At 59.8% G+C, this 16,477-nt stretch overlaps 4 protein-coding genes across 4 annotated transcripts; 2 read left to right on the top strand and 2 right to left on the bottom strand.

The window, feature by feature from the left end:
• Positions 1-119: 119 nt before the first annotated feature.
• CMQ_4986 (uncharacterized protein) lies at positions 120-1,555 on the bottom strand (the record flags this gene model as incomplete). Its single annotated transcript, XM_014315922.1, has 3 exons — positions 120-655; positions 893-959; positions 1,022-1,555. 3 exons carry the CDS (start codon positions 1,553-1,555, stop codon positions 120-122), a joined length of 1,137 nt encoding a protein of 378 aa, XP_014171397.1.
• A 1,051-nt stretch (positions 1,556-2,606) lies between these two features.
• Positions 2,607-10,222, bottom strand: CMQ_5091 (myosin type 2 heavy; the record flags this gene model as incomplete). The annotated part of the gene is made up of 3 exons (XM_014316027.1): positions 2,607-3,146; positions 3,197-9,625; positions 9,710-10,222. The coding sequence occupies 3 exons, from the start codon at positions 10,220-10,222 to the stop codon at positions 2,607-2,609; spliced, it is 7,482 nt and encodes a 2,493-aa protein (XP_014171502.1).
• A 989-nt stretch (positions 10,223-11,211) lies between these two features.
• Positions 11,212-14,995, top strand: CMQ_4960 (uncharacterized protein; the record flags this gene model as incomplete). Its single annotated transcript, XM_014315896.1, has 2 exons — positions 11,212-14,647; positions 14,781-14,995. 2 exons carry the CDS (start codon positions 11,212-11,214, stop codon positions 14,993-14,995), a joined length of 3,651 nt encoding a protein of 1,216 aa, XP_014171371.1.
• Positions 14,996-16,009: 1,014 nt separating this feature from the next.
• Positions 16,010-16,351, top strand: CMQ_5009 (soh1 family protein; the record flags this gene model as incomplete). Its single annotated transcript, XM_014315945.1, has 1 exon — positions 16,010-16,351. The coding sequence occupies one exon, from the start codon at positions 16,010-16,012 to the stop codon at positions 16,349-16,351; it is 342 nt and encodes a 113-aa protein (XP_014171420.1).
• Positions 16,352-16,477: the final 126 nt, after the last annotated feature.

Below are 16,477 nucleotides of genomic sequence, written 5' to 3'. Positions count from 1 at the left end.
CGGAGATTTCCTCTTCCAGCGGAAGAACCTGCGCGTGTTATAGCTTTCGGCAGAAGACGCGATGCGAACAAGGCCATCCTTGCAACCTATGTGCAAGGCGAAGCCTGGAACGGACCAGGCTAGCTGTTCCGTCTGCCGTGGCGACGGCTGTGGCGACCATTGCAGCTGTCATGATGTTTCCTGCCATCCTTCAGGTCGGACGCCGTGTCGGCGGCTTTCGTGCGCTGACCTCGGACTGACGGCGGGTTGGAGATGCTCCGGCGCATGGCCAGCCAGTCGAGGTAGTAGGAGTCGTCGAATTGAGCGGCCACGTCCTCTACCGTCGAACGGAGGACGGTCGGTGCGGCTGCAGCCGATCTGAGCTGGCTAGCATCAGATCCTGGCGCGGCTGCCCCTGACATCTGCACGTTAGCATGCATGCGGTCACGCCTGGCTGCCTCTGTCGGTGAGACGCGTTCCCACGAGCCCGACCGGAGGGTGCCTTTATCGTCTCGCCTTCGCCGATTGTCACTGGACTCGGACGGCTGAGATCTAGGCCTGCCTCTAGACACAGCCTTACCTTTGCTGGCTCCGGAACTGCTTCCCCCCACTGAGCCTTTCTCCCCGCCTCTACTGCTGCTGGCATTGTCCGGTATCCGGAAATGCTCGGCGATGCCTGCGGGTGGTACAATATCTACAATGTTTGCAACTGGGCCTCGTTCACCAGCGTAAACGCCATTGTAGTTGCCATAGTTGCCATAGTTTCCATAGTTGCCATTGTAGTTGCCGTGGTAGATATGGTTGTAGTCTCCGTTGTAGTCTCCGCTGTAGTCGCCGATGTGATCGCTGCTGTAGTCGCTATCACTGTAATCATATCGTATGCATCGCCATGGCGGCGGACACCTCTGATTACGGATTGCCTTCGTCTCCTCCCTCGTAAGCTTGGGGTCGAAGACCATGTCCCAGTGCCGGATGTCTTTCTGTGGCAAGAGTGGGCCATATTAGCGACAGTAAGAGAGTCGAGGAGACAGATAGGGCTCACATCACTTGGCTTGCGGGTCACTCCCCAGATCTTCCCACCCCAGCCCTTGCCGTCGCACCAATGTGGCCCTGGCTTGTGCCATCTGAGCGAGCGCCTCTTGCAATCGGCGCTGTTGCAGCCCTGGCAGCCGCGGCGGTCACACGTCTTCCTATTCTTTCGAAGGGGCTCTTCCATGCTAGGATCTGCCACGACCTCGTCGACGGCCGCCTGATCAAAACCTGCCCCTCCTTCGGCATATTGTCCCCCAGCATACTGCTGAGCATATTGCTGGTTGTTGTAGTACCAGTCAGCGTAGTTTTCGTATCCAAGCTGTTGGCCCCCTAGGTCTTCTTGTCCCAAAGATCGCACGGCTTCTTCCACTGCGCATAGTACGGCCCGCTGCACGGCTTCCTGCACTGCATGGTGGATGGCCTGCCGGATTCCTCCCTGCGGGCTGGGCTGCTGGACAGGCTGTCGGACGGGTTGCTCGTTGGCCTGTTGGCCGGCTTGTTGGTCGGGACCCTGAACGGGCTGTTGGTCGGGCTGTTCTGCCATAACGACGGCTTCAGAGCGATGAGTATGATGGGAATGGACAGACGATGGACAATGTATGGCATGGTCTGCTCTGCTGAAAAGCAGTCAGGAGGAGGGCAAACTTTAAACGGAAGACACTGTCTGATCTTTTTATATGCGTGAGACTGCGTATACCCATTCGCTCAAACTCACTTGCACGCCTTCCTGAGGCCCAGAATGTGGAGCGCTTCGTTCTTTGTGCTAAGTGATTGTCACAAACACCTACGGCACCGTTGCGAGAGCTCTGCCGACCTGCCGGCGGCGTTGCACCGGCACCAGTGACCAGGTGGCCGTCGAGACAGAATCATTGCAGTGTGTGTGTGTATGTGTTGATCTGTGGTCCTGCTGGCGGGGGACCCATGAGTCACGGCTTTTTGTGGACGGAAAAGCAACGTTTCGTCAAAAAGCCACAATACAGAGCACATTGAGGAAACCTGCGATGTGACGGGACGTCTTTCGATATAGCTGTGATACGGAGGCTGATGTCATCGAAGAGGATGGACAACAGAAACGGGAGGAAATGGTGGATTAAGAATGACGTTTATTGGCTTTTTGGAGAAAATCGATATAATGAGTCGGGGCACAGGTAGGTACAACAACTGAATGGATTCTGTGACGGGGAAAAATAGGCTTTGAGCTTCTAAGATAATTAGACCAAGTCTCTGAAGAGGCAAACATGACGCTTGAAAGTGGCATGTAACGAACATCACATTGGTCACACACGCGTTACACTGGACAGGCCAACGCCACGCGGCTTGCAATCGTCGTCGTCAAAGAAGGAGCAACTGGCTGGTGGGCCCGAAGCGGCAGGAGGTCTAGGCAGTAGCAAAGTAGATCAGACACGACAGTTGGACGCTTCCAGCTAGTATTCCCGACTCAATCAGGTCAATTCTTCATCGCTATTCAGACCCGAATAGTACACTCTGCCCAAACGCCTAAGCCAAGCATAAAACGACATGAGAACTAGACTGGTCATACAGTCCGTTCGTTCCGGTCCCGGTCATTACCCCTTCCTTCCGTTGCAGGCCTGCAATCACAAAAAACCCTTGGTCAAGCTCGGGGCTCGCGCAAGGCCGACGCTGCCCTTCCGCTTGGGCATGTCGACGCTGCCGGCCTCGGAGGCCTCATCGATGGACGAGGCCACGGTCGAGACGGTGGTGCGCATGGTGGCAGTGGAGGCCGTATGGCCGAGAACGGAGGCGCGGAAAGCACCCTGTGCACCGGTGCGCCGCATGCTGCCAGCACTGCTGCCAGCACTGCTGCTGCTGCTGCCCTTCCAATTCTCCAGCTCGCGCTCCATGCGCAAATTCTTCTCGCGCTCCTCGCGCAGCTCACGCTCGGCCCGCCGAGCAGCCAGCTGGATGTTGGACTCGGACGACTGCAGCTCGTCGATGGTCTTGAGCAGCTTGTCGGCCTTGTCGCGCATGCGCACCACGTCGTCCTGCAGCTGCTGGTTCTGCTTTTCCTTGCGGTCTAGCTGGCCCTGCAGATCCTTGACGGCCCGATCGACGTTGCGGACCGATCGCTGCGACTGTGCCTGTTCCTTCTCGTGGGTCTCCAGCTGGGCCTCGAGCTATGACGGTCAGCATGGACAGGCAACGGACAAGGAGCAGGACTGCTTACCTCTTGGATTCGCTTGTTCAGGAACTTGATGTCCTGGCTCGCGCTCGAGAAGCCCTTGGTCTCCAGGTCGACAATCTTGACCTGCACCTCGCTCAACGACTTCTCCAGCACGGCGTTGTCGGCCTGCAGCTTCTTGTTGGCCTCGCGCTCCGTGGCCATGTCCTTCTGAACCTCGGCCGCCAGCGCCTCGGCCCGCCGCATCTTCTCGACCGCGGCCGCGGCCACGTCCTCCTGCTGGGCCAGGCTCGACCGCAGATCCAGCATCTCTTTGTCGGCGTGGGCGGCGCTGCGCAGCGACGGATTGGCGCCGCGGGCGGCCAGCTCCTCCAGGCCCGACTTGGCCTCGTTCAGCCGCGCCTCGACACTGCGCTTCTCGCGCACCAGGGCATCGCGCTCCGACGTCGTCTCGTCGACGGCCGTGCGCAGCGTGTGCACCTGGGACAACAGACTGACGATGCGGCCCTGCGCCTCATTGTGGGCTTGCACAGCCTCATCACGTGACGCCACCACATCCGACAGCGTGCTCTCGAGCCGCGTCTTCTCCTTGGCCCAGGTCGAGCTGTTGAGCACCTCGTCGTCCCACTTGGACCGCAGCTCGTCCAGCTCCTCGCGCAGGCGTCCGATCTCGGCCTGCTTGAACAGCTTCTCCTCGCGCGCCAGGTCCAGCTCTTTGGTCAGCGTGGCAAACTCGGCCTGGTACTTGCGGCGTGTCTGTTCCAGGCTGGTCTCGGTGTCCTCAATGTCCATGGCCCGTTGGCTGCGGTAGTCTTCGAGCTCGTGCTGCAACCGCTTGCGGGCCTGGGTGGCGGCCTCCAGGTCGGTCGACACGTCTTCGAGCCGCTCCTCGAGCCGCTGGTTCTGACGCTGCAGGTCCTCCACCATGTTGTCCATCTGCTTGCGCTCGGCCATCACCTCGGCATACGTCTCCTCGGCCTCGCGTGCCTGCGTGCGTGCAAACTGTTCGGCTCGCGACGCCTTGATCACCGCCATCTCCGCCTGCTCTAGCTTGCTAAAGTACTCCTCGGCCCGGCTCTTGTACAGGCCCAGGCTCGACGTCACGTCCGTCAGCTTGGACGTCTCGGCGTCTAGCCGGATCTGCAGGTCCGAGAACTCCTGCAGCAGCTGGCTGCGGCTCTCGGCCTCCTGCTCGCGCGCCTGCTCCATCTCCTCCAGCTCCGACCGGGCGTCGCGCAGGTCGACCTCCATCTGCGCCCGGTCGTAGCGCAGCTTGTCATAGTGTTCCTTGGTGTCGGTCAGCTCGGCTACCACGTCGTTGTGGCTGTGCAGCAGCGACCGTCGCGACTCTTCCTGGCCATTCAACAGGTCGAGGATCTCTTCGTGCGACCGTGTCTGGATGTCGTGCAGCGACAGCTCGCCCGACCGCAGCGCCTTCTCCAGCGCCGACACCTTCTTGGACGAGTCGTCCAGCAGGTCGTGCAACCGGCTGTTAGCCTTCTCCAGCTTCTGCATCCGCCCGTTGCGCCCGCTGCCGCCGCTGCTGCTGCTGCTGTCGGCCTGGTCGTCCTTGGCCGCGTCGCCGCTGCCGCCGCTGGTGCGCTCGAGCTGGCTCTGGAGGTGGCGATTTTGCATCTGTGCTAGCTGTAGCTGGTTCTGCACCTCTTCCAGCTCGGCCTTGAGGTCCATCCGGCTGTTCATCGTCAGCATGTCGACCGTGCGGTCGGAGCGAGCCGAGTCCGGCATGACCGACATCTGCCGAGGCGGCGTCGCCATGCCGTTGCTGTTGTTGTTGCCGTTGTTGTTGCCGTTGCTCTTGTCGCCGTTGGAGAGGCGACGGGCGCCGCCTCGGCCTTTCTTCGTCCGGGTGGGCGAGCCGTCGGGCGCCGGATAGGCCATCTCGTTGGGGTCGATCTCTTCCAGCCGCGACCGCTGCAGCACGGGCGACTGCTGTTGGGCCCGCAGCTCGGCCAGCTGGGCTTCGGCATTGCTGCGACCGGCTTTTTGGACGCGCAGGTCCTGCTGCAGCTCCTCGATCTTGCGGCCGAGATCGAAAAAGTCCTTGCTCGTCAGCGAGCGGTCTTTGGCGCTGCCGCTGCTGCCATCGTTGGCGGCCGAGACGGCGGCCGAGGAGGCGGCTGCAGCGACCGGATCGACCGTCTTGAGGATGCTGAGAATCTGTGATCGCACGTCCGACAGCTCACGATCACGTGATTCGAGCGTGGCTTGCACAGTGCGCAGCGTGCTTTGGGCCTGGCCGCGCAGGTGGCGCTCCGACTCGACGGCCCGGTTGACCTCAGCCAGCTGTGAGGTCGCGTTGGCCGACACCTTTTCGGCCGTGCGGCTGGCCTTGACCTCGCGGGCCAGCTCGTGGTTCATGTCCTCCAGCGTCAGGTTCAGCTTCTCGACCTTCTTCTCGAGCGCGGCCGCGGTCATCTGGGCCTCGCCTAGCTGCTTGTTTAGCTTGGTGCCCTGCTCATCCAGCCGGGCCTTTTCGCGCTGCAGCACCTGGATCTGGCCACGGGATGCCTCGCTCGCCCGCGAACTCGACCGTGCAATGTCCAGGCTCTTCTGCTGCAGCTTGTTCAGCAGGGCCCGGTTGTCGTTCTCCGACGCGGTCAGCCGGCTCTTGATCGTGTTCAGCTCGCGCTCCATGCGCTCCTTGGCCTGGTCGTTCTTCAGGCCGAATTCGCCCGACGAGACGATCAGCTTGTTGAGCTCGTCGACCTCTTTGCCGAGCCGGTCGCGCTCTGTCTCGAACCACTGCAGCCGTTCCGACGCCGCGTCCAGGTCACGCACCAGGCTCTCCTCACGCTCGCGTGCCAGTCGCAATGCTGCTCGCTCGCCCGATGATTCCGCCTCGATCCGTGCCTCTTCCGCTTCGACCTTGGCCTCGCGCAGCCGCCGCACCTCTTGGCGTGCGTCGTCGCGCTCCTTCTCAATCACCTTGCGCGCCTCCATCGTCCGCCGCAGCGTGTCCTGCTGCGCATACAGCTCCTTCTCGATGATGATCTTGGACTCGTTCAGGTGGTCGTACTCCTCTTTGAGCGCCTGGTACTTGTGCTCGCCGATGAGCTGTACGTCGTCACGTGACTGCCGCTCACGGCTGAGCTCCTTCTGCGTCGCGAACAACGACTCCTTGAGGTCCTGGATCTGCGACTCGAGCAACCGCCGGTTCTGATCAGCCTGCGCATCCTCTGAGAGTCGTGCCTCGAGCAGCTCCTTAGCGTCCTTGGCCTCGCGCCGCAGCTGGTCCTCCTGCGACCGCATCGCCTCGATCTCGGCCTGCACCTCGCGCAGTCGGGCCGTGGCCTTGTCCTTTTCGCTGCCCAGCATCTGTCGCTGCTCCTCGAGTGAGCGCCGCTCGGCCTCGTACTTCTTGTTGTCGCTACGCAGCAGCGCCAGCTCGCTCTCCTTCTGCCGCATCAGATCCTCGTAGTCGGTCGACGTCTGCGACAGCTGGGCCAGCCGCTTCTGCGCGTCCTGGTGGTCGGCTGCGAGCCGCTGCTCCTTTGTCCGTGCCGTGTGCAGCTCCTTCTCCGCCGTCGCTACCTTGACGGCCGCGTCCTGGTCCACCTGCAGCATGCGCGTCTCCAGGTCGCGTGACTTGCGCTCCTTGATCGACAGCTGACTTTGCAGCATCTTGATCTCTTCGGCCAGCGCCACCTCTTGGGCACTGCGCTCCGACTGCCGGCGCGACACCTCCTCGAGGCTGCTGTTGAGCTCGGCCACCCGCTGCGCCAGCCGCGTCTTCTCCTCCTCTAGCCGGCCGATCAGGCCGGCCGCCTGCTCCAGCTGCGCCCGCAGCTTGTCAACGTCCTCTTCGGCCCGCTTCTTGACCTCGAGCAGGTCGTCCAGCTGGTCTTCCAGTCGCTCCTGGTCGTCGATAGCGCCCGCAAGCTTGTCTTCCAGCTCGGCCTCGCGCAGCTGTAGCCGCTTGAAGATCTCCTCCTTGTCCAGCGCCAGTGCCCGCTCGCTCTCGAGTGTCTGCTGGATCCGAGCCATCTCCGACATGGCGATGCGTCGGTCTTCTTCCAGCTTCTGCCGCCCGGCCTCGTGCTGCTGCACCTGGCCCTGCAGCTGCCGGATGGCGTCGTCCCGGCGTCGCACCTCGGTCGCCGTCCGCGAGTCGCCCAACAGCGGCCGCATCTTCACCAGCAGCTGCCACCATGGATTGCCCGACAGATCGAGATACGCGTGGAAGTTGCGTTGGATCACGTGCGTCGCCTCTGCCCGGTACAGCCGCTTGTAAGCGATGCGCCGCTGGCTAAAGCCGCGTGCGACCGCCTGGAACCGCGACATGATCTCGTTGATCAGAGCATCGCGCTGCTCTTCCAGCTCGGCCAGTACGCCGGCCCGGAAGAAGACCTTGGTCAGGCCGACGCGGAAGAGCGCCCGGTCGAGCCCGAGCTTGTCGAGGATCATGGCTGCTGCCGCCTGGCCTTCGAGGTAGCAGCCCTTGGGCATGTCGCGGCAGAGGACCTCGTAACGCTGGCGGAACTCGGCAAAGGACAGACGGTTGGGGAAGCCGGTACGCGCGATGCGGATGCCCTCGAGCACACCGTTGCACCGCAGCTGGTCCAGCACCAGCAGGCTGTTGAACTGCTTGGCCCGCTTCTTGTGGTTGGGCAGAATGCACCGCACAAAGTGCGGATGCGTCGAGTGCAACTGGGCCATCAGTTTTGCGAGCTGCTCCTTGTGGCGTTGGGCTACTGTGCGGAAGAGGCCCTTCTTGACCCGGCTGCTGCGCCCGGCCACCGAATGGTCGTCGTCCTGGTCGGCCGCGCAGTCGGCAAAGAGCCGAGCCACGTGTTTGTCCGTCGACGTCGCCAGTAGCCGCGTTACGTTGTCGTTGAGCGGGTCCTTGTTCTTCTCCAGCCAGTCGTCGGTCGAGTATTCCACCTCGGCTGCGTAGTGCGTCAGGATGAAGCCCGACCGCAGTCGTGCCGGCCGGTATTTGGGCGACTTCTTGTCCCAGAGCGAGTGCAACTTCTCGGTGAAGGACTTGTCCGACGCCTTGGGCATCACACAGTCCTCGTCCAGACACGAGAAGATGCCGATCGGGTTCGGCAGCTCGATCAGGTCAATCGTCGGCTGCAGGTCCCGCCCAAAGTCGATAAACTGCCACTCGATCTGCTCGCGCGCATATTCCTCCTGCTCGAGCACAAACATGTGGTGATTGAAGAACTGCTGCAGCTTCTCGTTGGTGTAGTTGATGCACAGCTGCTCGAAGCTGTTCTCCTCAAAGATCTCGAACCCGGCAATGTCCAGCACGCCGATAAAGTGCGCATCGTCCATGCCCATCAGCCCGGCCCGGTCGAGCTGCTGGTTGATGCGCGACACCAGGTCTCCGAACCCGCGCTCGTAGATGCCCTTGGCCAGCGCGTTGATGGCCAACCGCACCTGATCGGGCGTCTGCACCTTCTCAACCCATTCGCGGCCTGCCTTGACCCGTGGGTGCAGCAGGCCCTTGAGGAACGGTTCGACCGGCACGCCCAGCAGCCTGCAGAGACGTTCGGCCTGGGCGGTCGAGTCCGTGGCCAGCCGTGCCTGGTCGGCCGCCCGGCTCTCCTTGACGACCGAAATGTTGCCCAGGTGTAGTACGGCTGCCACTGTCCGCAGGATCGCCGTCTGGTCTTCTTCCGTGAAGCCCATGACGCCAAAGGCCTCCATCAGCGATTCCCACTCGTGCACGTCTGAGACTCCAGTGATGACGTCATTGCCGTCACGTGTGTAGGCAAAGTCCTCCACGCCCATGTCGTCCAGCAGGAGCTCACGGCGCAGCCGGCTGTCGGCTCCCTTGAGCAGCTGGTAGAAGATGTGGTAGTTGCGCTCGTGGGCGCTGATGCGCACCACACGCGACTTTTCCAGCAGATACCAGTCGATAAAGGCCCCGGCAATAGACCCGTTGGGCGTAAACTCAATGCGGATGAACTTGCCGAAGCGAGACGAGTTGTTGTTCCGCACCGTCTGCGCGTTACCAAACGCCTCGAGGATCGGGTTGGCACGCAGGATCTGGGCCGAGAGGTGCGCATGCTGCGGATTGCCGCGGTTCTTGGCGGCCGACTGGTCCGTGTGGGCCACTGCAGCCAGATACTGGATCACTTTTTTCGTGTTTTCCGTCTTTCCGGCTCCAGATTCGCCCGTCACCAGGATGCTTTGGTTCTCGCCCTCGTCGACGAGATTGCGGAACGCCTCGTCGGCCATGGCGAAGATGTGCGGCTTGGTGTCGTCCCGGTTACGGCCCTTGTACATGTTGACGTACTCGTTGGTGTATATCGGCAGTGGGCAGTACGGATTGACCGTCACGAGGAAGAGCCCCGAATATGTGTAGATGAGGTCGGCCTGGTACCGCATGTGCAGGTTGTGCACCACTGACGCCTCGTTGAGGTGTGTCAGCTCTGCCATGTCGTTCGCCTTATCGAATTTCGCCGGGTTGACCCGGTCGACGCTCTCGGCATCGACGTCTCGTTGCTGGGCAGTTTGTCAGTTTTGCTTGTCTTTTGCTCGGGGTTTTTTTTCCAGGGGTTTCGTCTTCTTGCGGGCAGCGATACATACGGTGCCGTCTTCGCACTGGACGAGGATCCGGTGGTCCTCGAGCTCCTCGACCACCCAGCCCTTGACAAAGGCCACCTGGGGGTCCTTCAGCCAGACATAGCGCTTGCCCGAAAAGTCGTTTTCGCCCTCGATGCCGCGAACCACGTCGATGCTCCGCTGCTTCATCTCCTCGGTCTTGATGAACGACGGCGCGAACGTGCTAGATGCGGGCGTGTTATCGCGAGACTGACTGTAGCCATGGCGTGACACGCTGCCGGCCCGCACGAGCCCGTTGAGCCCGCTGAGCCCTGGCAGGCCTGATAGCCCGGATAGTGAGGCGACGGACTGGGATCGGCTGTGTGGTGGAGCAGGCGGTGGAGTGTTGCCGTGGGCCGGTGTGGCCGGCAATGTGTTGAAGAGGACCGACTTGGGTCTGGCCGAGACGCCATTCTGGCCGGGTGAGCCGGCCTGGGTGTTCCTCGCGAAAGGATTCCCGCGCGTCTGCGCCGAGAAGCCGGGGGTGCCGGCCACCATTGCGTGTGTAGGGGTTGCCTTGTCAGGGCAGCGGTGACGTGACGTGGATGGTAGGGGGAGGAGTGCGTCTCAGCGTCTGCCCGCTCTAGTCTGCACGAGCCAACATCCGCCAGCAGAAGATTGAGAGAGGAAGAAAGGTGTGCCAAAACGTGGCCTGAAAAAGAAAACGAAGGAATTCGACGGTGCAGCAAGTGCTGTCGTGTCGTGATGGTGAGGGAGGAATTGGAATTGGAAGACGACAAGTTTTAGTCTGGCCATCAACGCCATCGGTCCTTCTCTTGACACCCCAGGGTTTATTGTCCTGCCGTGTCTTGTCATTGGCTCACTTGCAGGTGTGTGTTGGCTTGGAGCTGGCAACCGTGGCCGAAGTAGCCCGCATTATCGCTTCAGCCCGTTGCCACGACAACAATCACATGGTACGTGCACCTCGCCCTGTATCTTACGCAATAAACGTAGCCCGTGCGACGACTTCGGATTAACTCTGCGCCGTCCCGACGTCATGTTGCCCAAAAAGACTCTGGATAATAAATCGAGCGTCGAAATTCATCTGGACATGACTAGCCAAGATATCACCACCACAACCGACGAACGCAATCTGTTCGGTTTTAATCGCGAATCTCTCTTGACGACCAAAAATTCATCTTTGCGCTCTTTCGCAAATTCACAAACGCACACAGCACGCAGAAACCCGGCCTTGACGAAGTCTTGGACGCGTTCGGCTTTGTCAAACGAGTGTGATACATTGGTCACGCTACGTTTTCTTTGTGAGAAACTCTTTCGGCCTGTCCTGTCTCGCTGCCCAACTTGCCTTTCATCAAAAGCTTCATTCGGGCGCGCACACAGACGTCACTCCCCGGATTTCCGTCGAAGCCTGTCCTCATGCTTCGGTTCAGAAATCGGAATCACGTACTTGGACGCTGCATCATACAAAGGCCAACCGGATTACTGGCATAGCGTCTCTCCATATCCGCTTTGCTGATCGATTTGCAATGTCTGGTTACGCTTATACGTACGGCCAATGGCCGCCACCGCAGCCACAGCCTCAGCCGCCGCAACAGACCCAACAATACGCGCAGTTTGACTACCAGCCAGTGGGTAGCACGCCACCGATATACAGCAACAATCCGTACCAAGCAACTCCTCATTATCCTGCACAGATACCACCACCATCTGCGCCTGCGCAGCTTCATTCTCATGCTCCTCCCCACATTTCCCATACCCCTGACTTTTATGCCCAGTCGCAAACGGCATATGCCTACAATACGAACAAGACATCTGCTCTGGGGATAAGTGGAATACCGCACGGACAGTCGCGCGGAGAAGGGCCTCCTGGTGGTGCGGGCTGGATGCAGGGCAGCACATTCGATGCCACATCATCTTCGTTTCCTCCGCAGTTCCCTGCGAAGAATCAGGAAATCCCTGCTTCGGGCAGTTTCCAGGAGCTTTTTCAACCACACCGCGCACCCATGCAACACGAGCAGTCATACCCGATCACAACTGCCCCGCCCCTGCAGATTGTGTCGGCTCCGTCTCCTCTGGCCCCCAGCAAAGATACGCACAACATCCATGTCGAGGAAGGTGAGTTGGAGGAGGGCGAGTTGAGCGAGGGCACGGACATGTATGATCCGCAGACGGTCACTAGCTCTGCCGTGCTGAGAGAAGATTCGATCTCAAATACGGCACAGCAAAACGACGAGGCAGAAGAAGACTTGAAACGCCCATCTCTGGAGCCAGCTGTGGCAATCTACGCCGGTGTCACGGGACAGCCGCCGAGCCGTGATGCCAGCGTCATTGATCCTCAGGAAGACGCATTCTACGACGAAGATGAAGACGAGGAGCGTGGAGGGGCTGTTGTCATTGGCCACGGCCCGACCGGCTCAGATGCAGCAGACGCCGACGACGAATATATGGGATTTTCCGATTCAGACCAGAGATCGCCTGTCCAAGAGCAACACCGCGCTCAATCCTATTCTCCGCATCTCTCGCCTCAGGAAACACGATCAGGCCGACCGGCACCGCTGCAAGACGGCGAAGGGACGAAAATCAACCCGTTGAAGACGTTGGACGAGAAGACAATGGAAACCGTCCGCCTCGGAGCCTTAGGCTCAGAGGCGGACGGTTTGGCGAAAGAAGACAGCCAGAAGCTGGTCGCGGAACACGCGAGCCCTGTCAACACTGCCCCGTTTGCTTCCATTGATGACGCTAAGAAGGAGGCACAGAAGGCTATTCTGCGCCTGATTCCTTACGGCGTCAACTATCAGACGTTTATCGACGAGGGTTTCGACGAAAAGACAATCAAGTCACTGTTTGCAGAGCTGGGCCTGAAATCTGCGCAAATGCCCGAAGCAGAAACTTCACAGCCGTCGCCCAAGCCGGCATCGGTAGCAGAAAGCCAACGAAGCAACAGCGACACGAACGGCCCGAAACTGGAAGAGAGAAAGGACCGCATTGCCCGCCTTCTGGCTCTCAGAGCCTCAAAGCCTAGCGCAGGTACGCCACCAGCTGTCTCAACATCAAACGAGGCAGCGGCGCCACCTGTCGAGAAGGCGAAGTTGGAAAAGACGAGGTCGGACAAAGCACGGCTTTTGCAGCAAAAATTGGACGCTCTTAAGAGGGCACAAGCAGCATCTCACGCTCAGTCGTCTGGTGGGCCGCCGCAGATTCCGACATTGTCGGAGTTGCCACCGAATGGCAGCGTCCTGGTCACGCCCTCATCGTCGGCATTGCCACAACGACCGGGACCGAAAACGCAAGCATCTCCAGCAGTGCGCCAACAATCTGTGGTCCTGCCTGCGTCGACGATCCCTAGTGTTGTGGCCTCTGGTTCAGGAACGCCACAGGCTGCAGGCGGATCTCGCAAGCGGCCGGTTGCTGCGGACTTGAACGACTTTTCGACGTTGCCTTCAAATCCGCTGAAACGGCCATTCGGGCAGATGCGGCAGGATTCGTCGTTGATCATCGATGTCAGCGACGACTCCGACTCTAGTTCAGACGTCGAGATGGAGATGGATTCCCCGACGGACGAGCACCCGTCAAAGGCGCTCCAAGGGGGCCGAGCCCGTGCCGGAAACTCTGTCCGCGATTTCCCACCCCTCTCAGAAACGCCATTTCAGCCGCGGCCATTTGGACGACTGCCTACGTCCATGCGGACTCCACCGAGCGGACCTGCAGCAACGAGGGCCAAAGACGACGAGTACGCGCGGAAGATGAGGCAGATCGAGGAAATGAAGCGGAAGATTGCCGAGGCTGAGGCCAAGAAGGCCAGGGGCTCGCCGAGCGGATCGCAGACGCCGAGAACAGGCGACAGCACACCGCCAGAGGTTGACGCCTCAGCCGCTAAGACGCCCATTCGCCGGGCAGTGTCCTCCAGCGGGATCCCGCAGAGCGCAGCGCCAGGACTCGTCGAGGCCGTGTCTGCAAGGCTGCCGAAGCCATCGGACAACACGTTTGTGGCGGCAGACGCGGCCAGACGTGCACTGAGGACACGTATTGCCAGCCAGCAGCTGCCACGGGTGGAAGCCACGCTGAAGGAGAAGATGTTCAAGCTCAAGTTGCTGCAGGATAAGGTGGCAGCGCTGCAGAAGGAGATCGACGTAGGCATGGCCGAGAAGATGCGGTTGGCAGAGACCATGGTCGAACTTGACAAGGAGGAGGTTCCCGCTGTTTCTGACCAGCCACAGCCAACGGCCGTCGACGCAGAAGCTATTCGTGTGACCGAGTCCCCGACTGCAGATGTGCAGTTGCAGCTGCTAGTGGAAGAGAGCGCAGCCGCGGCTGTCGAGAGCATGTTGGTAGCAGCGGATGAGTTGACTGAGACGACGGCTGTCAAGGACAGAGCCGAACCGGAGGGCGAAAATCGTGCAAAGACAGAAAAGCCCGATGCCGGCGAGGAAGAGTCAGCAGCCGAGGACCCGCTGCAGTCAGACACAGCGTTGGAGCAGGACAATATGTCTGAAGGCCCATCGTATGAGCCGATGGCTGACGAGGCGGATGAGGTCGACGAGGATGGTGACATCGAAATGGAGGACGATGTGGACGAAGCAGCTACCGAGCCAACAGTCGAGGCAGCGCCCCTCGAAGTGCTTGCTTTGCCCATCTCACAACCTCTTGACGAAAACCCGGTTGGCGATCTGCTTCAGCCACAACAGCGTCAGAAGAGCAAACAGCTTCCCGACATCGGAAGCTCAAAGGCGCCGCCGCCAGCAATTCCGGCCCTTGAACCCTACGAGAGTCCGTTGAAGTGCTTCCGTTCCTACCGATTCCACCCGCAGTATAAATCCGACGTGAAGGGCGGCCTGAAATCATTAACCTACAGTGGTAGGATTGACCCCGACGTCGAGCTGTGTCCCTACGAGCTCAGCGGCCAGGCCTGCGCGGCGGCTCCAGACTGCCAGTACCAGCACCTGTCGTCCATCGTTCCCAAGGGTGAGTGTCCTTGCTTTCCGTCCCAGCATTGTCGTTTCTGCTGCCCGTCTGGTATCCTGACCTCCATCCCCCCCTGTGACCGCTGACGTACCTTGCTTTTCTTTCCTTGTCGCTTCTTGTTTGGAATATCTAGATGACCAAATCCTCGTTGAGCTCGGCCGGTCCGACGATTTCACCGGCGAACAGAAAGCCAAGTTTGTCACGGGCCTGAGAGACGTGTTGAAGCGATTCCGGGATGCCAAGGTGCGCGACTTTGACACAATTGCGTACGAGATTATTGGCTTCCGACGCCAGTTCCTGGGCGATGATTCCAAGGTCGTGTCCCACCTTGAGGACGTCACGGTCTGATGACAGCTGCGGTATGTGAATGTGCTTGAAGGATGCACGCTGAAGCAGGAGAGGGAGAGCCGAGAGGACCGAGAGGGTGGACATCTCCAGTAAAAGACGCTCGCCATGATCCCACGTTGCGCTGCACTGTCCTGGATCGCGGCGGTCCAAATGGCCGCCAGCATTTCTAACCGTGTTGGCATATTTAGTTTCCTGCTGTTTCCCTTTGTCTCGTTTTTCCATAGCTTCCCTTTGTCGTTTTGCATTGGCTCCCTGAGCGTTCCCCCATTCCGGCCTTTCTTTTTACCATTTCCCATTCTTGTCCTTATTGCGCCATTGGGGTTTCGTCTGAGGATCCATCCGAGGCACGAAGAAGCCGGAAGCTTGCCTGTCCTGCCGTGCCTCGTCTGGCCATGGCAAGGTTTAGCACCAACCGTGATGCGATGCTGCTATTGCTCAGAGACGGCGACAACGCCCTCTCTTATTTACTCGATACCCCGGCGCCGACTGCGAGCACAGCTAGCAGATTGGCCGTTTCAGCTCCTATTTCTGTAATCATTATACAACGTTCGTGGCATGGGGTCTGCGGATTGACAAGAGAAGGGTGCATGATATTAGCCATCAGCATGGGATAGATGAGAAGAAGAGGAAGAAAAAAGGTACAAAGGCAAGAGAAGATGAAGCCAGTCGGGTCCGAAGGAGTGGCCCCTGGTGTTGGCAAGAGGAGGACTTTTTACTATTGCGCAAAATAACAGGACTCAATTTCCAAGAGAAGAGAGACAAGTGTAGAGTGTGTGTGTAAATGAGACTAATGTCAAGATACGAAGAGCTTTTGCTTAGTCAGCGATCTGGCAGACAAGGCCAGCTCCTGATTGGCCGAGACGCAAGCCCACGCCAAAACAGTAAACTCCCCTCGAAATCGCAAGTCTGAAATGCATCTCGAGCGAGCAATTGCACCCAGAATCTGCTGTCTGCATCCACGCCGCCTTCTGTTGTCATCTCTCTCGGCCAGCTCCTGCCGTTTATTTTTTTGTCATGGCCACCGGACCGCCGCCGCCGCCGACGGCCGACCTCTTCCACACACGCTTCGAGATCGAGTGCGAGTTCGTGTCCTGTCTGGCGAACCCCTACTACCTGCAGTACCTGGCGGCGGAAAAGTACTTTGACGACCCACGCTTCGTGCGCTACCTGCGCTACCTGCTGTACTGGCGCGAGCCGCCGTACCTGCAGTACCTCAGCTGGCCAGGGCCGACGCTTCGCCACCTCGAGCTGCTGCAGACGGCCGCCTTCCGACAGGCCATCATCAGTCCCGAGGTCGTGGCCCGGATGGAGCGCGAGGATATCCAGGCAGCCTTCCGATGGCAGCAGCAGCCATAACGAGAACGAGTCGACGGGGGAGGGATATCTACGATACGAAGAATACAAGAATGCAAGACGTCACAGACGACAGACAACGAATACGAATAAGCCATTAATGAGTCGCAATGTCCATGGGTATCATGA

This window comes from Grosmannia clavigera, assembly GCF_000143105.1.
Source record: "Grosmannia clavigera kw1407 unplaced genomic scaffold GCSC_160, whole genome shotgun sequence".
NCBI lineage: Eukaryota > Fungi > Ascomycota > Sordariomycetes > Ophiostomatales > Ophiostomataceae > Leptographium > Leptographium clavigerum.
Note: the sequence above shows the minus strand (reverse complement) of the source record. Positions and strands in the feature narration are given on the sequence as shown.